Source organism: Lepidothrix coronata, unplaced genomic scaffold (genome assembly GCF_001604755.1).
Source record: "Lepidothrix coronata isolate B3197 unplaced genomic scaffold, Lepidothrix_coronata-1.0 Scaffold279, whole genome shotgun sequence".
Classification (NCBI taxonomy): domain Eukaryota; kingdom Metazoa; phylum Chordata; class Aves; order Passeriformes; family Pipridae; genus Lepidothrix; species Lepidothrix coronata.
Window position 1 is genome coordinate 104,225 of NW_016690459.1, and position 18,363 is coordinate 122,587.

An 18,363-nucleotide genomic window follows, 5' to 3' on the forward strand; every position below is an offset into this window, starting at 1 on the left:
CAGTGGAGATCACGGCAAGGACGCTGGTGTAAGTGGGAGAAGAGTCTGGCCCTCAGCCATTCGCAGAGGCTTTCAGTAAAGCAGCCCCTGGAGGTTATAAATAGCCCCCATGTTAAATGATCGTCCTGAGGTTAAATGGTCTCAAAACCAAAAACCTCCTGGTAAGAGAAAACTGATTGTTTCTGAAGGACATGCCAGGAAACATGGGAGGAGAGCGTGCGCAGCTCCGTGGCCAAGCAGGTCACATCCTGCTCTCGTGCTGGTTCCCCACGCCCAGCGTCAGGGTATCTCAGTGGCTTCAGCCTTGCCTTGTCCCGCTCAGATGAGCAGAGAATCCATCTCTTCCTATGCCTGTCCCCAACAGGATTGACATTTGCAACCCTCCACACACCAGATTTCATTCCCACTTGCACTGCTTTGGTGGGTAAATAGGGTAATTCCGGGTTCAGACCGGTGTGGCTGTGGTGACAGTGTGGCCCAGTAGCTGGGCAGACCCTCACCATCATCCAGCACAGCTTCAGCCGAGCAGAGCCATTTGCCTCTGCTGAGGATTTGGCCCAATGCTTCTCCAGTGAGGTCTGGAAAATCTGAGGTTTTGAAATCCCAGCCCTGCCATCTCCTCAGCGAGACACCAAGCTGTCATTAGGATGGCTCGAAATGGTTCCTTATTACGGGGCATGAGAAGCCAGAGCCTTGCGTGCTTGCTTTATTCCGAGTTTCACCTTCTAGCTTAAAAAAATCAAGTAGCTCCCAAAAGCGAAGCAAGATGTTAAAGGAACTTGCTTCTGTCTGCCTTCAGCTGCTTCTCGGGGTCCCCTTGCTCTGGGGAGGCGGGATGGTGGCAGACACACGTCCTCCAGGGGAGAAGCCCCCAGTTCTTCGCGCGGCGCTTCGCCCTTGCCCGCGTTTCGGCAGCGGTTCGTGCTGAACCATTTTATTCCCACCGCAGCAGAGCAGGACCGCCCACGCAGCCGGGCCTGTGTTCTCGCTCTGTGGTGGAAACATCTTCAATCACTCAAAAGCAATTGTGTGCATTGTCCAGCAACATGTAGGGGCCTTGCGTACACGAGGACAATTGCAAAGTGATTTTAAATTTGATCTGCTCGGTACCAGAGCGAGCTGTTTTGATTAACGCACTTAATGTCCCCTTGCTCCAGCGAAACCAAACTCCCCTGGCTTCACAGAGAGAACAGTAAACTCTGGATCCTTTTGCAAGCTCCGTCCTGCCTCTCTCAGCTTTAGTGTCTGCTCAATGGTTTTCGGGAGACACTGTGTTTGCTGGTGAAGAGCTTCAGCTCTCCTGATCTGGAAACTCCTCAACTTTAACCAGCTTCACTCCCAGTCCATTACTTAGGGCCAGTCATCAGCAGAATGCTTCACCATATGCATTTAAAGTAAAATCTCTCTCTCTCTCTTTTGCTTTTTAAATATACAGTTTTAAAGTATTACATTACTTTTAAGAAGCCTCTTGGCATAGGCAGCGAGTGCCCTATTGTTTCCGAAATGCAACGTGGCTGCTCTGAGGTTAAGTCCTGAATTATGGGCCCAGCAAATACACTGAATTGCTGCTTCCTAATCCCTGTCCAGATTGACTTATGGTTTCTTTAAAATATCCGTTTCTTAATGGATAAAAACATTCTACCATGGGCAGAGACTAAATTGTTTCCAAAGGAAGCTAGGCAAGCATTAGTGGGAAGAAAACATATTGTGGGATTCAGCTTCAGCCTCAAAGGAAGGAACATGCTCAAGATGGGTTTCCTGCCTGCTTTCAGGCTTCTGTGTCTATCTTTAAACTGCTTTTCTGCTCCTTTCATTTACGCTTGCGATGTCCCTTATATGAATTTGGTGTGTAACTGTCAAAGATGAACCACAGACCGGCGCTGGACGGGAGCTTCCCCCGAGAGAGAGCTCAGGCACCCGCGACCGCTGCGTTTGCCGCTGACGTGCAGCCGCCTCGGTCTCCCAGCCACAGCTCAGGGGGCTGAAGTGCTGCAGTTCCCACAAAATAGCAGATGAGATTACAAGGAGCCCGGCTGCATTTGCCTCAGGCTCCAGGGGTGCCATCCTGCCTCTGGCACGGGATTTTCGGATTGCTGGGATCCGCAGAGCGCAGGAGGGGAGCCCCCAGCCCAGGGTGCTGCTGCAGGAGGGCAGTGCCCACATTACAGGGATGTTGCTGCAGCGCAGCCCAGCACAAACAGGGCTGGATCTCCCTCTCCCAACACCCCTCAGCCTCTCTGTCAGTGGGTTTCCCATGGCAGACTTGGCCTGGTCTAAACCTGCTCGGCAGGCAAGGTGGTCTAGCTGCAGGCTGGGTTGTAAATTCAGCAGCTTCCTTTTATGTAGTCAGGGCTTGTTAATTTTTTTTTAATACCCTTTGAATACAGGTAAAGAGCAAAGCGCAGGCAGGCCAGAGGGAGTGGCTGCGATCACGGGAGCGTTTCCCGTTCAGCCCACCCACCCGCTCCAATTAGCACCGTTAGCTTATTCATTAGCTCTGCGGGATGGAGTGGCGGGAACCGAGCCTGATGCAGGACAGGGGGATGCGGGCAGAGGGCTCTGGGATGGTGAGAGGAACAGAGAGGCTGTGGTGGGAGAGGAAGCACGGAGAGCTGGGCTTGTTTAGTCTAGCAAAGGGCAGCCTGGGAGCGGAGCTGATTGCTCTGTGTAAATACATCGAGGGGGTAAACATCGGGGAGGGAGAGGAGCTAATGTAAGCTATGGAGGACAGTGCTGGCACAGGAGATGGGGTTGAATTGGCCCTGGATAAATCCAGACTGGAAGTTAGAAGCAGGGTCCTCCCCAGCAGGGCAGGATGGGTCCAGTGAATGGCTGGGAGCATCCCAGTGGGCCTGGAAGGGTTTGCAGAGGAGGTTGAGATGCAGTGCATGATTCACCGGGCTGGGAATACCTGGGAATTTCCCTGGCCTGCCTGCATAGACCAGGAGGCTGCTGCCCAACATATTGGGGATCTGATTGAAAGTGCTGGGAGAGGACAGAGGAGCAGAGCTTTGTGCTGCTCATGGGGTAGGTCTGGGGGCCGCGTGTGTGTCTGCACGGCGGCACATGGCATTTGAGGAGAATTGAACAGCAAACGTGCTTGGCAATCTTGAGGTGGTGCCTGGCAATGCTGTGATAAGGCCGTGTGTGTTGTTGTGTTTTGGTTTGGGGTTTGGTTTTGTTTTTTGTTTTTTTTTTTTCAAACTCTGCAAAGGAAGTCCTTGCACCCAGTTCGTGAGCTGGTTCTATCAGATACAGAACAGTGCTCCATGGGCGTGTAACAACGGATGCCGTTCACACCCTCATTTTTTTTCAACACCTCCCCTCCTCCCCCAAAATATATTTTGCTCTATTTTACGTGGGGTGGGAGGAAGGGGCCGTTTTCTTTTTTAGTTGGCTCTGGCTTGGAAACAAGTGAACTTGTTAACATACGTGACAGAGGCGTGAGAGCGCGCCTGCATGCGTGGGTGGGGAGGAGAGCGACGCCTTCTCTAGAGATGAGCTGGGGCTTCACACATCAAATGCCTCCCGTGCACCTTCCCGTACAGATTGTCTCCTTCTCTGGCCACCTGCCTCTCCGTGCTCCCAGATGGAGCCGTTGTGACCAGGGGAAGGAAGCAGAGAGGAAGAGAGGGCAGAAAAATGCTAAAAAATGACCTGGAGGTCCAAATATCACAGAAATCTGCAGAGAAAAGACAGCCAAAGGTGTACACAGAGCGAGAATGTCTGTCCCCGCTCTGTCTCACACGTGCATGGCTATTATATACAGAAGCATAAGGTATCATTAGTGTTTACACGGTTGTCAATCATCGTGGCATAAGACAGGAAAGGAAGGGGTTTTTTCCCCCCCGGGGTTGATTTTTCATGACAATTTTGCAAGGCACATATATGCGTAGAACTGAAACAGTGATATATGACCGTGCTGAAGTTATTTTATATTCTGTCCACTTGGAGAGAGCCACACTATCAAGTTCCCTTTGCATTTCCTTTATTCTCTGTGTGTATTGCACACTATGAGTACGTGTGTGTGTTGTGTAATATACACACAATGGGTTAAGTTTATTGCTGACTGGATTCATCAGCCACTGAATATCCCCACATCTCTGAGATGGGGACCAGAGTGATATCTTGGGTGCCGTGGAGCTGCTCAGATTCCACATGTTGCTGCCCAGCCCCAGATGATCTGATAATCTCCTCCTGTACCTCGGGCCCGGCGCTGTGCTCTGACACATGCCCTGGGTGAGCTGGTTGTTTAGGTGTCACTCAAAGCCCTTTCCAGGCTGTAGCACTGAAGAGGTCCTGATGTTGCTTTTGGGGCCCTTTCCTCTCTCCGCACAGAACGTCTGTTTTCCTGGAGGAGGAGGTAGTGGAAGCACCCACTGTTCTGCTGGGAAGGATGCACATCCATCCCTAAAACCTTTTGCAGGGTCCATTGCCTCATCTCCTCAAAGGCCTCCAGGGAACTCTGAGGAGATCCACCAGTCCTGACCCAGCAGGGGTACAGGGACCAGTTCCACTCCATCCAAAGCAGCTCCCAAACCCAACATGGTCTTAAGGGAGGCGGCTGAACACACCCAGAGAAACCTCTGTGGTTGGCAGCCTCATGAACCAGCTTCCCCACCTCCACGCTTGTGACCAGCCCTTACCACCACGAACCAGCTGAGGTTTGGCCCCATCGCCGCACAGGCTCAGGGGCGTCTCTTCACATTTATCTCCTCGCCATCCACCCCAGAAAAGACCCGTATTATCTCTGAGGTGGAGAGAAAGCTGCTGTGTCACTGGAGCGCTGTTGTTTTATCTGGAAAGGGGCTGAGCAGCTTTCAAAGCCTGTTTCTATCCAGCTCCACGTGCAGGAGGACTTGGGGGTCCTTGAAAGGTGCAAATTGCAGCTGCACAATTAAATCACAGGGTGTGTCCTGGCCTCCGAGGTCCCCTGGGCAGCTCAGCCCTAAGGAGGACACAGTGGCATTACTAATCAGGGCTTTGACCTTTACATGGCTTTTATTTAATACACATTCCACACTTCCCCAAACTCCCATCCAAAACATTGACATTTCCGCTGATAGATTGGGTCAGATTTTGGAGTAGTTGGGGGACTCAATTCACTCTTACAATGGTTAAATTCTTACAGCTAAATGGGCTTATTCAGTTAGTGCAGCAGCTGGTGTGATTTCGAGAAGAAAATAAACATTTCCTTCAAATATTTTGATTGGCAACTGGACAACTGAAATACTCAAGCTCAGATTGCCAGGGTCCAAAAAAGCAAATGGGGGCTGGACGGAGAGTAAGAGAGGGAAACTGTAGTAAATCCTCGGAGGCAGAACTATGGAGCAGATGTGTGTGAGATGCAGCGGGGAAGGGGACAGTGAGATGGGGCTTTTAAAGCCCATTTTCAGCTGTGATTCCTAAGGGAATGTGGAGTCCAAGGGTGCAGCTTCACCCACTCCTTCTTCTCCGACATTTTCTCAGCATGTTGCTCGCTCCAGGTTGCTGTTTGATTCTGGCTGAGTGTGCCAGAGGGTTGCTCGCTGCTGAGTTAGGTGGTTATGGGGGTGTGTTAATGGCGATGTTTTACTTGGACCTTGCTGGGGCTGTTTCAGTGGAGATCTCCGCGGAAGCAGGGCAGGAGGGATGATGCCCCTGGCCAGGGCAGTGGGAACGGGGCTGTGTGGTTGCAATCTGTGTGGATCCATGGCAGCCCTGAGGGGAGGGAACCCAGATGGAGGGAAGGTTGTGAGGTGAATGAGATGGGATGGAGGGGAAACCCTGAGGCGAGGGCCAAGATATAGGGGCAGCTCTGAGGTGAGGGCACTGAGGTGGAGGGGCAGGCATGAGGTGGAGAAGACAGGATGGAGGGGAAACCTTAAGCTAAGGGTTGAGCTAGAGGGGCAGCCCTGAGATGAGAGAGCCAAGATGGAGATGGAGCTCTGAGATGGGATGGAGGAGAAACCCTGAGGTGAGGACTAAGATGGAGGGACAGTTGTGGGGTGACAGTGCTGAGGTGGAGGGGCAGTTGTGAAGTGAAGGAAGATGGGATGAAGGGGAAACCCTGAGATGAGGACTGAGGTGGAGGGGCAGCCCTGAAGTGAGGGAGCCAAGATGGAAGGGCAGCTCCAAGATGAAGAAGATAGGATGGAGGCAAAACCTTGAGCAAGGACCAAGACAGAGGGGAAACCTTGAGGTGAGGTCGGAGGTGGAGGGGCAGCCCTGAGGTGAGGACCAAGACGGAAGCAGCAGTTGTGAAGTGACAGCGCTGAGCTGGCGGTGAAGCGGCCGAGACGGAGGGGCAGCCCTGAGGCTAATGAGACGGGACGGAGGGGTGAAACCCTCAAGATGGAAGGGGGCTGTCGTGAGGTGAAGGAGACGGGACGGAGGGGAAGGCCTGCGGTGAAGTGCCCGAGATGGAGGGGCGTTAGCGCGGTGACAGCGGTGAGGCGATGGCGGAACCCCCTCTAGCGGCCGCCTCCCGCCCTCCCTCCCTCCCTCCCAGCGCGGTGACAGCGGTGAGGCGATGGCGGAACCCCCTCTAGCGGCCGCCTCCTTCCCTCCCTCCCTCCCGCCGCCCGCCCGCAGCCGCCCCCTGCTGGCGGCGGGACCGCGGAGCCCGCCCGCCCCCTGAGGGGCACCGGGGCCGACACGGGCCGGGCCGTGGGCGACACGGAGGACCAGGAACCCCCCGGGGGGAACCGCTCTCCCGCCGGGGTGCCGCGGTGTGCAGCTCGTCCCCACCGGGGGGGCCATGGTGGAACAGAGACCGGCGTTATACAGCGGCACAGCCCGGTGTCTGCAAGGCTGAACCGCTCCCCCCCCCCCCATACAGACCCAGATAACACAGCGGCGAAATACACAAGTGGGGTTTTGTTTTTGAGGTGGTTTTGGGGTTTATTTTTAGCCTCAGACTGGTCGGGGAGAGCTGTTGCTCTATTCTGGGCCAGACTTTGGAGCCCAAGGCCGGCGGAGATGAAAGCGAGCTGGTCACGGCGGGCTGGGTGCCCCGTGGCTCTGCTGGATGTGGATTCACACTGAGGGTTTACACTGAGGGATTTGCTTTCTCAGGGATTCACGCTCCAAATTCATGGATCCCAAGCCTGCAGAGTGCCCTCTGTCCGGGATCAGACCCTGGCAGAGCTCCCTCGCTGCCCACCCGTGTTTTTCGGGCGATAGCTGAGTGCCTCCAGACCCCACGGCATCGCTGTGCTGTGCTCGTCACACTCACAGCCTGTAACGAACACTCTTACACACTCCTGTCTGAATTAGTAGCAAGGACCCGTTGCCAAACGGTGCCAATTCAGGCCAATAAAACGTAGCCTGTAAACAAAAAAAAAAACCAAACACAAACCTTTGAGTGTGTTATAGAGGAAAAGGGAAATGTGCCCTGAGCACTTAGGTTTGATTTCGATTTGCATTTTATGGAATATTATTTATGGGCCTGTGAAAGCTAACGAAGGAGCACGGTCTGAGCGCTGGAGATTGTCATCTGGGAAGGCAGCAAGCGCCAGTCTGGGTTTTCTGGGGACTGGGGGGGTTTGGAGGCTGCTTTTTTCGCAGTGTATGGCAAACCAGCAGTGGCAGAGCTGCTGCATGTAAGGAGAGGCATTTTGTTCAGAAAATAGCACTTTTTCTTTCCAGTCCACGTTCAGCCAGGATTTTTGTCCCGTGGTCCCACCTTGTGCTGTGATGCTGCTGGATTGCTAAAGCTACAGGCTCTGGTCAACCTGCTTCTTGCAGAGCTGGTCTCCAAACCTCAGCTCCCAGTGCCTGACAGTATTTTGGTGCCGCTGTTGCAGCAGCCCGGCTTTGGGATGGGGCAGAGCGTCCTGCTGGGATGTGAAATCAGGTCGGCTCGGTCAGTTGTGAGCACTTTTCACAGCGTCGTGCTTTTCCAGCCATCCCGAGCACTCTACCCCTGCACACGGCGTGGAGCAAGGACAGCCCTGTGGCCAGGCAGCCGCTTCCACAGTCGGCTTTTCCAGCAGAGCAGTGTGGTTCGTGACAGCTCAGGGCTGCTCCTCTCTTATCTCGCACCAAAGCCACAGCCACGTTCACAAACCAGGTGCTCCCCCGCCTTTCCCCTCCGTGGAGCCTGCGTGGGAAGGCAGGCGCTGCCCATCGCCCGCAAAAGGGCTGCAGGGGAGGGAGGAACCTCCTCCCCCCTCCTCCTTCCAGCGGCCGGTGGCTGAAGGACTCACCCGGGATTAGAAAGAGGGTTCAGATCAAATCCCCTCCCTACCTGCCCCTCCGGAGCGTGCCCGTGTCACCAGGTAGCTGGAAGGGATTAACTGAAGTGTTTTTTTCCTGGGGAAATGCTTCAGGGCCTGGAACTCCAGCCCTGAGAAGTTAAAAGTGCTTCATTGTAATAAATATATATATAAAACACACATCCTTGTGCATGCAGAGCAGACACCCAACCCTGTGAATGTGAGTTTGTATGTATATGCATGTCCAAGCCCAACAAGCATGTTTAGCATACTCACCTCACCTTCTCTTGCTCCGAGTGATTCAAAATCCAGCTGACGTGACCAAAAGAAGTCACTGGGGCTGGATTCCACTACCAAAGCAGAAAGGCCCTGCTTTTAACAAGGGAAAAATAGGGGTCTTGGGAGTAATCAGAAAGGATGGAGAGCCACCCCCAGCTGGGCAGGGCTTTGAGCTCAGTGCATCAGCTTTGGGTTAGAATTGCTCTTTCAAGAGATTTTCATCTCACAAGGAGTGTCACAAGGCTGAGGAAGGTGCAGTCACAGTGTTTCTAGACGTGCCCTGTGCAGACCCAGTGCTGGAGCTTGGCCTGGGCTGTGGAGGTCTCAAGTACAGAGGTTTTGCTTCTCTCTTTGGGGAGCAAAACTCATTTCTGTCTGTCTTGATGCACCAAGGCTGGAGGTTTCTGGACTTTTAAAGGAATGGCACCGGACTTGGGACAGCTGAGAGAACCACAGGAACACCTTGAGGTCCTCAAAGGATCTGCTGGTTTGGATTCTCACCTCTAACCTGGGCTCCCCACAGGAGGATGGGATCCAAGAACACTGAGCAAAGGTCCCTCTCCAGTTCCAAGCTGACTGTGATGCCCTGTGTTTATAGATCCCCCAAGAAAAGGTGTGGGGGGCTCCAGCATCCAATGGAGCTGGGTAACGTCCCCGCTGCGCTGCCCCGAGTCTCCCTTCCCCCAGCAGAAGAAAGCCTGAATTTCTCACTCTCTTTATCCTCTTGGAAAGAGAAAAATACACAGAGAACTCAAGCAGAGGGATATTGTGGCTCCTAGCTTGGGAGTTTTCAGCTGTGTGTTTATCAGCTCCATCCCCTGATGGTATCAGCACGAACAGGCCACCCACAAGAAGGCTTAGCAGGCTGGTCTGGGCTCCAGCTTTTCCTCCCTGTCTCTGTGTGTGTGTATATACACCACGGAGGATCCCAGGGACTGGCCGTCTGGGGCCTGCATCCATTTATTTACTACACAGCTGATGTAATGGCTAAACATTTTTTTTCTGTGTTTACGGGGTGTGTTTTTTTAATCTGCCGGAGATGAATAGACCCCTTAGAGAAGCTCAGCTTAGTCGTGTCCCTTCTTGGATAGGAAACAACAAATTTGAGGACAGGAAATGGGAACAACTTAAACAAACGGGTTTGGGATTTTTTTTTTTTATTTTATTTTTATTTAAGTCCCCCAGCTCTCTTCCCTGGCAGATCCAGGAGATGCTTTTCCTTCTGACTTTAATTCCTAGGGCAGGGGGCTGTAGGACAAACTCTCAAGGACAGTGCTCTAAGCACCCTCTTTCTTCCTCCGCCCCAACAGGCACGTCAGACCTGAGCCCCTTCTCTGACCCCCGGCAGTTCGACCGCTCCTTCCCGACGCTGCCGGCGCTCACCGAGACCAGGTTCTCCGACCCACGGATGCATTATCCCGGCGCCATGTCCGCTGCCTTCCCCTACACCGCCACCCCCTCGGCCACGGGCATCGGGGGCATCAGCATGACCAGCATGCCCACCACGACACGCTTCCACCACACCTACCTGCCGCCCCCCTACCCCGGCTCCACGCAGAACCAGAGCGGACCCTTCCAGGCCAACCCCTCTCCCTACCATTTGTACTACGGCACGTCCTCGGGCTCCTACCAGTTCTCCATGGTGGCGGGCGGCGAGCGCTCGCCCACCCGGATGCTCTCGTCCTGCACAAGCGCCTCAGCAGGGAACAACCTAATGAATCCCACCCTGGGCAATCAGAACGACGGGGTGGACGCGGACGGGAGCCACAGTAACTCACCCACGACCATGACGACTACTGGGAGGATGGATGAGTCGGTCTGGAGACCCTACTAGGAGGAACTCAGCTGTGCACCAATGTCTTTTAACTCAATCAGCCACCTTTTGCTCCTTTTGGTAGTGACCAGAGCAAAGTGATGCCTAAACCAAAGTCTCCCAGGCCAAAAGCAAACCAGGATCCTCTGCATGCAAGCACGGGCAAACATCAAGCAAAGACGGACCAGGACCTACGTTACATTTCAAGATGAACATCCACGAGGCTTGATGTGGTTCCCTTTGTGTGTCTTAAGTATGTGGATTGTACATAGGGGGGGAAAAAAAAAAGGACATGTGGAATCAGATGTTTGTTACTCGCAGAACACTTCTCAGTCATCTCACTCACACCTCTTCCCCTCAGAAAGAGCGAAGAAAAGCTTCACCCTTCCTCTGCAAAATGATTCAGAGAAGAGAAAAGACCAGGGAGTTGCCCAAACCATCTCTCTGCCAGAGCAAGAGGACTGAACTGAGAAAAAAAAAAAAAAGGGGGGGGGGAAAAAAAAAAAGGAAAAAAAAAAATCCCATTGTCTCTTCTCCTTCCCTTCCCACTGGTGTAGGGTCCCTGACCACCAAAGAGCTCCGGAACGACGCCAGAGCAGTCGGGTTTACAGCACAACCGCGGGGATCGGGCACGGCGGGGCTGGGCCGGCGTCAGCCACGTGAACAGGAGCTGTGATGTGATTATTATTATTATTATTATTATTATTATTATTATTATTATTATTATTTGCTGTTGGCGACAGAGGTTGTATTGTTCATTTTTTTTGTCATTGTCGTCACTTTTAAAACAGTAACGTGGCTGATCCCGTGCCTGACCGGCCCCTTTTCTCTATGTTTACACACGAGATGTACTTTTTTACGCGACGTGTTTTGTTTTCTTTTGTTTGCTCTTCTGTCCTGACCTCACCACTCAGTTCTCTGCTCCTCTTAGTAGATCTCAGTGATGGTGGCTGAAGTGAAGGTGGCATTCAGGACAATCCAAGACGGATGAGATGCACTTCCAAGCGCGTTAGCTGCAAAAGGGACTCGGGGGCCTTTGGCATGACCTTGCCACTGCTCTCTGGGTCTTCTTTCCTCCTCTCTGAGTGGCAACACATGCAGCTGGTGGCAAAGCATCATTATTCTGTTATGATTCTTTCCCACGTTTTCACTCAGAGTGGATTGACACGATGACTTTTTATTTTGATTTACACTTGGTTCATGCTGAAAGCTCTAACTGAGATTTGGAGAAAGGAGCACTTTTTACACTTGGTGGTTGGGAATATTGTGAAGTGATGTTATCTAGTCTTTTCCATCCCCTCACCCTCCTTCCCTCCCCCTCAAGTGGCCCAGAGCATGGGTATCTTGCTGTAGATGAATAAGCTGAAGAAGGGGCACTAAAGGTACCATCGGCCCATCAATGACCGGTTGCATCTTGTGGCATTTGGAGGAACCAGCTCTCCCAGGCACCCTTGTAGCTGATACCAAAGACATTGCAACCAAACAGGGCCATGATGGGAGGTCGTAGGCAGCTGGAGGGGCTGTCTGGGCTCCTCCAAGCCGGGGTCAGTGGTTTGGCTCTGATGCACAGTGCAGGGTTTGTCACCTCCTGCAAGCCAGCTGGGCTTTATGCTGGCATGGGAATTGGGACTGGATTCATGATTCCCTACCCTGGCAGGGCTGAGGGTGTGTGGATGGGTTCCTGGGGAATGTGTAACTGCAGTACCCACTGCCCTCCAGAGCCTCCCCTGCAGCGAGGGGACACGGACAGTCCCAGCCCCCAGCGCCACCAGTAGCCTTTGTCTTTTATTTTTTTACCGTGAACATCAGAAAATTGAAACCCCACAGCTGCCCCCCTGGGCCCCTCTGCCTCAGTCACACCATCACAGCCACGTCACCTGTCCCCAAATCTCAGCTGGCAGCTTGTCAGCCCTCGGTCGAGGCACAGAGCGTTGTAATTGCACTACCACGTCGAGACTGGAGCAAGACATCCCGGCTTGGTTGGAAAGCTGCGATGACCACTCACGAGTTCCGTAAGCGACAAGAAGAACAACTCTTTTAAATAATAATAATAATAATGATAATTATGATAATAATAATAATAATAATAAAAATAAAAATAAAAAGCCTTACCCCAGCAAAACTGCAACCTTCACTTGCCTTAGCGCCAGCAGGCACCGCGCCGGCGCTCGCCGGCTCCGGAACTGGACCACGGCAGCCTGTGTTTGATGCATTTACGTTTGTCATCCACTGACTGAAAGCACAAAGGAAACAAGGCATTCGTAGTACTAGGTTAATTTAAGACTGTTCGTAATGAATTTTAAAAGAGAAAATAATAAGAATGGCAACGATGTTGTTTTTATGACATATTGTCATGTGAAGGTGTAAATAGATGCACCTCTGTTGTATGCAAATGGTCACGAGACAGGCCAATGTTTTTTGCTTTGCACTATAATTTGCTTTTTTAAAAAAATGCACAATCGCTTGTACAGTAAAACCCCTTTGTCTGGCTCACAGAATATTTAACTATAAAATCTAATTTTTGGTCTTATTTGTTATAATAATATAATTCTTAAGTGTGTTGAAGGATACGATTCTTAATAATGCTTCTAATACTTGTACGTGCAGGGTAAAATAACACCAGACTAAGGAGATGAGAACAAAGATCTTTGTAGATAAAAAAGGCTGAAGTTTTTGGTTTTTTTTAATGATGTCTTACAGTGGACATTAAAAAAAAAATGCTAGTGATACCAAAAAATGTGGTTATTTGTGTAATATACCAGCCCTACTTGAAGGTAATGCCCTATATTTAATATGTAGCCCAACTTTTTAACCTGTAGCACTTGTCACTGGGGAGGGGGGGCGGGGAGGGAGAGGAAGAGGAGGGTCTGCTCCTGTTGAAGTCATTGGAAGAAGCTGTGACTTCCCTGAGAACAGTCGGGCTCTGTCGGGAGCGGGTGGGGATGGCGGGGGGTCGAAGCCATGGCACAGTGGTCAGTTCTGCTTCTCTGGTAACGGTGTCGATGTTCTTATCCAATGTACGTGATTCTAGAGCCAGGCCTCCATGTAATCATGTTAATGACTGTCCATGTGGAATAATAAACGTATGGTTACAAGTCTCCCCGGTGCCTTCCGCCTGCTCACTTCTCGCTGCAGGGAGCAGGTCTGTGCCGCGCCCCAGAGGAAGGTTCCTCACGCTGCTTTTTGTCCAGGGTCTAATTTTGGCACCTCTTTGAGCACCACGGTGCCCAGATGTGGTGTTTGAGGGGGGTTCATGGCTGGTCTCAATCGCAGTTTGGCCCAAGGAGGCATCGCAAGGGTGCCCAGGGAGGAGGGCGGGCAGGGATGTGAGGGGCTGGGGGACCCAAGCTCTGAGAAAACCCCTTTGTGCTTCTCCAGGGTGGGTCTGGACCACTAACCCTGCTCTGGGGTAGACCTGGCAAGGTGATCCCTGCATCCCAGCCAAGCATCCCGCTCCCTGCCCTCCGCCTGTCATCGCCGCGCCGCTTCCCGAGCCACAAAAGCTCCAGCACAAATCTTCGGCGGGACCCAAACTCCCAGGCGGTCCAAGCCCAAACCCTTTAGCACTCACCACTCGCCTCCAGAACCCAAATGACTGAAAAGGCAGAAATGAAAGAATCCCAGCCTACAATAGCATCCCATGCCAAGGCGCTGCAGGCTGGGGCTCCCGAGGAGCCGAGTCACTCAGCGCCGGAGTTATTCATGATCCCGGGGAAGGAACGCCGGGGCCATGCCAGCGCCGTGCCCGAGAGCAGGGAGGACGTGCTGGAGCCAGTGCTCTGCCTCCTCTTTGCAGCATCTCTGTAGGCAAAGCCCTCAGCAGTGTTTGCATGGAAAGAGGGGGAAAAAAAAAAATTAGGAAAAGCCCAAACCAAACCACAATAAATGCTCAGCCCTGGCTCCACAGCCCTGGCCAGCGGAAATGTGTTCCAAGGCAAACCCAAGACATAGCTGCCTTTTTCTTCACAGCTACTGGGAGAGGAAACACCCCGAGGTGTAGCTGTTATTTACAGGAACTTTCTGTTCCAAGTTGAGCTGTGCTTTTCTCGCAGCCTCATTTAAAGCTGCAAAGGGAAGGAAAGGGAAAAGAAAAAGAGGGATTAATAACAAGGGCTTTGTTGTACTGATATGCACTGGGTTGTCCATGGGATCCATGGAATCAAGGGGGTGCCAGCCCTCTGCCAAGTGGTTTTGGTGCTGGTACCCATGGGGTGATGGCAGAGGGGGTGAGGATGTGGCTGGAGCAGGAGATGCTGGACCAAAGCAGTGCAGGGGGGACATGGCAGCAGCTAAAATCCAGCTGGGAGGCCCAGGGAGGTGATGGTATTAAATACACCCAACACCTGAGAGCCAGATGGGTGTTATTTTTATATGGGTATTATTTTTATATGGGCATTCTTTTTATATGGGCATTATTATTAATATTATTATTATTATTACTATTATTATATGGGTGATATTTTTATATGGGTGATGTTTTTATATGGGTGGTGTTTTTATATAGGTGATATTTTTATGTGGGCCACCTACCATGCACAGCATCCAGCGTGCTGCCACTGCATCTTGCTTATACACAAGTTTTGCACCAATTTAATGAATTTAAATAGGAAAGCTGGACCCCAGCATGGCAATGTGGGGATGTGGGGTGCACCAGCCTCTCCCAAAGGCTCCTGAGTACACAAGAGCTCCTGCTGTTCCAGGGGGATGCTGGAAAACAGGACTGGAAGCAACAGCTTGGGGCAGCCAGAGCGGGAATGTTTGGGTTTTCTTTTGCAACAGAAAACTGAAAGGAGGGGAAAAAAAAATCACTGGAGCTTGGAAGACTATTTTTTGAGCATTCAGATATTAAATTGCTTGGAGTTTGGGCTAAAAAAATCTCCTAGGAAAAATGAAGACTATTTCCTTTGAGATCAGAACTAACAAAAGTCTCAGCAAAAATCTCATTACATTTCATTCCAGACCAAGCTCTAAACTCCAGCCTCTATTTTAATGACTCTGTTGTGTCCAAACTGCCTCAGTAAATAATCTTTTAGCTTGCAAAGATTTGAAGGCTACGCAGAATACAGGACAAGGATCCTGGCTCTTGCCTTGGCCACACCATTCCTTGCCCTCATCAAGCCCTTAATGACCCTTGCACAAATGAGCAATCAGCATCACTAAGGCCCAATCCTGCTCCTCTGAAATAGGGCCAAAGAGAGGTGGAGAACACCCATCCTGCACTCCTAGAGACCTCCTAAACTTACAAACAGGGACACCCATCTCCTGGTCCAGCGTGAGATTCCCACTTTGGCATCACCTCCGTGGGCATCTGTGGGGGGTTAACCCTTCTGCAGGGCCTCCTCCTGGAAAGGATGGGGGGTTTGTTGGGGTTGGGGTGGGTGTTTTTGTGAATGCTGCCTATTTAGAAGCTAAATGATGGAAAACATGGAAAATTCATTAGGGTGTCTGGGAAAGTGTTTGGTTACACGTCATTCACATCCACTTACTCAGCGGGACCTCACGCCTTGGGGGAGATCTATATTTATATATATTTGTATGTATATTTTGTACATGGGGGTTTTTTCTCTCCATTTAATTCCCAGATAGGAACAAAAGGGAGACCTTTTGCTTCTCACAGGCTTTTCAAATCTTGTTGTCCCCTTTCACCTGGTCTCGCTGGGCTCTGTCCCCTTCCCACCCCTCGGGGCCAGCCCTGATGCTGGTCACCAGTGCCATTCCCACCCTTTGGAAAGGCAGGAGCTCTTAACCCAAGGCCTGTGAAGGGCAAATCCACCACCAATCCAGGACCTGCTGGCCAGGATCCCTGTCTGGCTGTTCCTGCAGTGCTGGCTGGCAGAAGGTTTGGCGAGGATGGGAGCTGGGAGAGGAGCAAGGGTGGAGGGCTGGTCCAGTGCCCAAACTGTAAAACAAAAAAAAAAAAAACAAAACACCAATCCTTCATTCCTGATCACTCAGAATTTCCCAAGTTTGGTGCAATACAAAACCAATCCAATAAAAACATCATTCCAGGGTCACAGGAGCTGTTTTGTTCAGGATGTTGGGGTTTTCTCCCCAGCTTCAACCCGCCCCAACACCACCATCCAGCCCTGTGCCACGGCTCCTTCAGCTCAAATCAACCCCAAATCCTTCCATGTATTGCAGAGGACTGTCTCCAATTCAAAAATTTAAAAAAAATCAGGCTATGTTTGCCCATAAATAGGATTCCAACAACAAACAAACCCTTGCTGCTCAGCTCATCCCCGGTGCCTGCTTGTTCCCAGCTGGACCAGCCCAACCCCCTTCCCAGGCATAGGACTGAGGAATGTCTGTCCTGGGCTTTGGACACCAGATTTTGGGGAGGAGGGGGCAACCAAGGCCAAGGCTGCGGGGGCAGCCAGGACTCCAAGGGCTTATTCCTTCCTTGGGGTGCACCATGGCTCTCCTGGGTGGGCAACGGTCCAGTTGGACCAATTTGGGTTAATTTTCAGTGGCTTGGGGCTCTTCTACAATGCCATCCCAGCTGCCCACCTTGGGAATCTCTCCTTCAAGCCAGTTTGGGATTAAGGCTAAAACAGGAAAAAAAAGCTGGTGGGAATTAGGCACCCAAATATTTTTGCCCAGCTCAGGAATCTTTCCCAGTGCCAGATTTAAACAGAGTTCCCTCTTCAGCCTCCTTGAATCCCTCTCCACCCCCCAAGTGGGGCCACGTCTCTGGGCACACATCCCAGTGGCACCCAAACCTACACCCCCAGTCCTGGCTGCCCCGAGAACTCCGGCTCAAAATACCCCTGAAACACCTCACGTGCCGTTCTGCAGTTTAATCACCTGCAGTATTTTTACTTCATCCACACAAACCAAGTGTCCCCGTGTAACTGTTAATTCCTGCCAGCAGCAGGTTGGGATGCAGGGAAGGTGTTTTCTTGCACAGAGGTTGGGCTGGGCCGGGAGATCAGAAGAGTTTAAATTAAAATAGGCTCAGGTGAGTCTTTATTCTTGGGCTAACCCACAGAGGCTAAAAATGATGCGAGCGACAGGGTGCCGGGATCCCGGCGCGCTCCGGGCTGTCAGACACCGGGCCATGAAAGCAGCTCCACTTCAAAGGGCCGGGGCAGGGGAGGACGGAGAGCGGGGCCTCATTAACCTCGGAATTGCACGAGATGGGGTGATAACGGGCTTTAATTAGGGCGGGAGGGGCGGGCAGGGGAGACGCGGGTGCATCCCTCGTGTGTGTGTGTGTGTGTGTGTGTGTGCGCGCTCGGTGCCGTTTCGGCGCATCCCCAGGTGAGCGCCCCGGGCGAGCACCTGCCTGCGTGGGCAGCGCTCACGCGTGACGGGACACGTCGGGGTGGCGGGGGACGCGGCCCCCGGGGTCACCCGGAGGCACCCGGCAGCACCCACCGCCTCCTGCCAACCCCACTCGGGCACCTCCCGGGTCCCCGCAGGGACGCGCTGCTCCCCCGGGGATGCTCAGCCCTGGCGGGGAGGGATCTGGCCTCGGGAGCGGTTTGGGAGTGTCCATCCCCCCGCCCCCCGCACTGCTCCAGCCCCCGGGGGTCAGGCAGGGTGCTTATACGGGTGCTGCTTTTTTTGGTGAGGTATCCAGGCTCCTGGCAGGCCCGACACTGCACTGGAAATCCCGCGGGTCTCTTTGGGCAACCAAACCATCCCTGGGATGGCACCGGGGCAGCAAAGTGGTCGGGAGAGTGGTGGGAGCACCAGGGCGCTGCCCTGAACTCCTGCCCCTGGCACGGCGCTGCCACAGCCAGCAAAGCAGGAGGGCAAGGAAACCCCAGCGAGCTTTTGGGGCTGGATCACCCAAATCCCGGCTCTGCCCACACTGCCATGCCCATCGGGTGGGCAGCCAAGGATCAGGTCGGGTTCTCCATCGCTGCACAGCGCTCTGCCGATCCCCCTCCGGTGATGCCGTGAACCCCTTCTCCAGCCCCCGCCCGGGCTCTGGCCGCGCTCCAGAAGGGATATTTCACACCAGTGCTACCAGGCAGCGTATTTCCTTTCCATCTGAGCGATTTGCAAAGCCCCCAGGTCCCTCCAAACATATACAGAGAATTTTTTAAGACGGAGAGGAAAGCAACC

The 18,363-nt window shown here is 52.6% G+C and overlaps 1 protein-coding gene across 1 annotated transcript in view; it reads left to right on the forward strand.

The window, feature by feature from the left end:
* RUNX3 (runt related transcription factor 3) overlaps positions 1-11,964 on the forward strand; it is a 37,900-nt gene extending 25,936 nt beyond the window's left edge. The window contains exon 5 of the mRNA XM_017836524.1: positions 9,788-11,964. Coding sequence (XP_017692013.1) covers positions 9,788-10,311 — 524 coding nt within the window. The 3' untranslated portion in view covers positions 10,312-11,964. The remainder of the gene's footprint in view (positions 1-9,787) is intronic.
* The last annotated feature ends 6,399 nt before the right edge of the window (positions 11,965-18,363 follow it).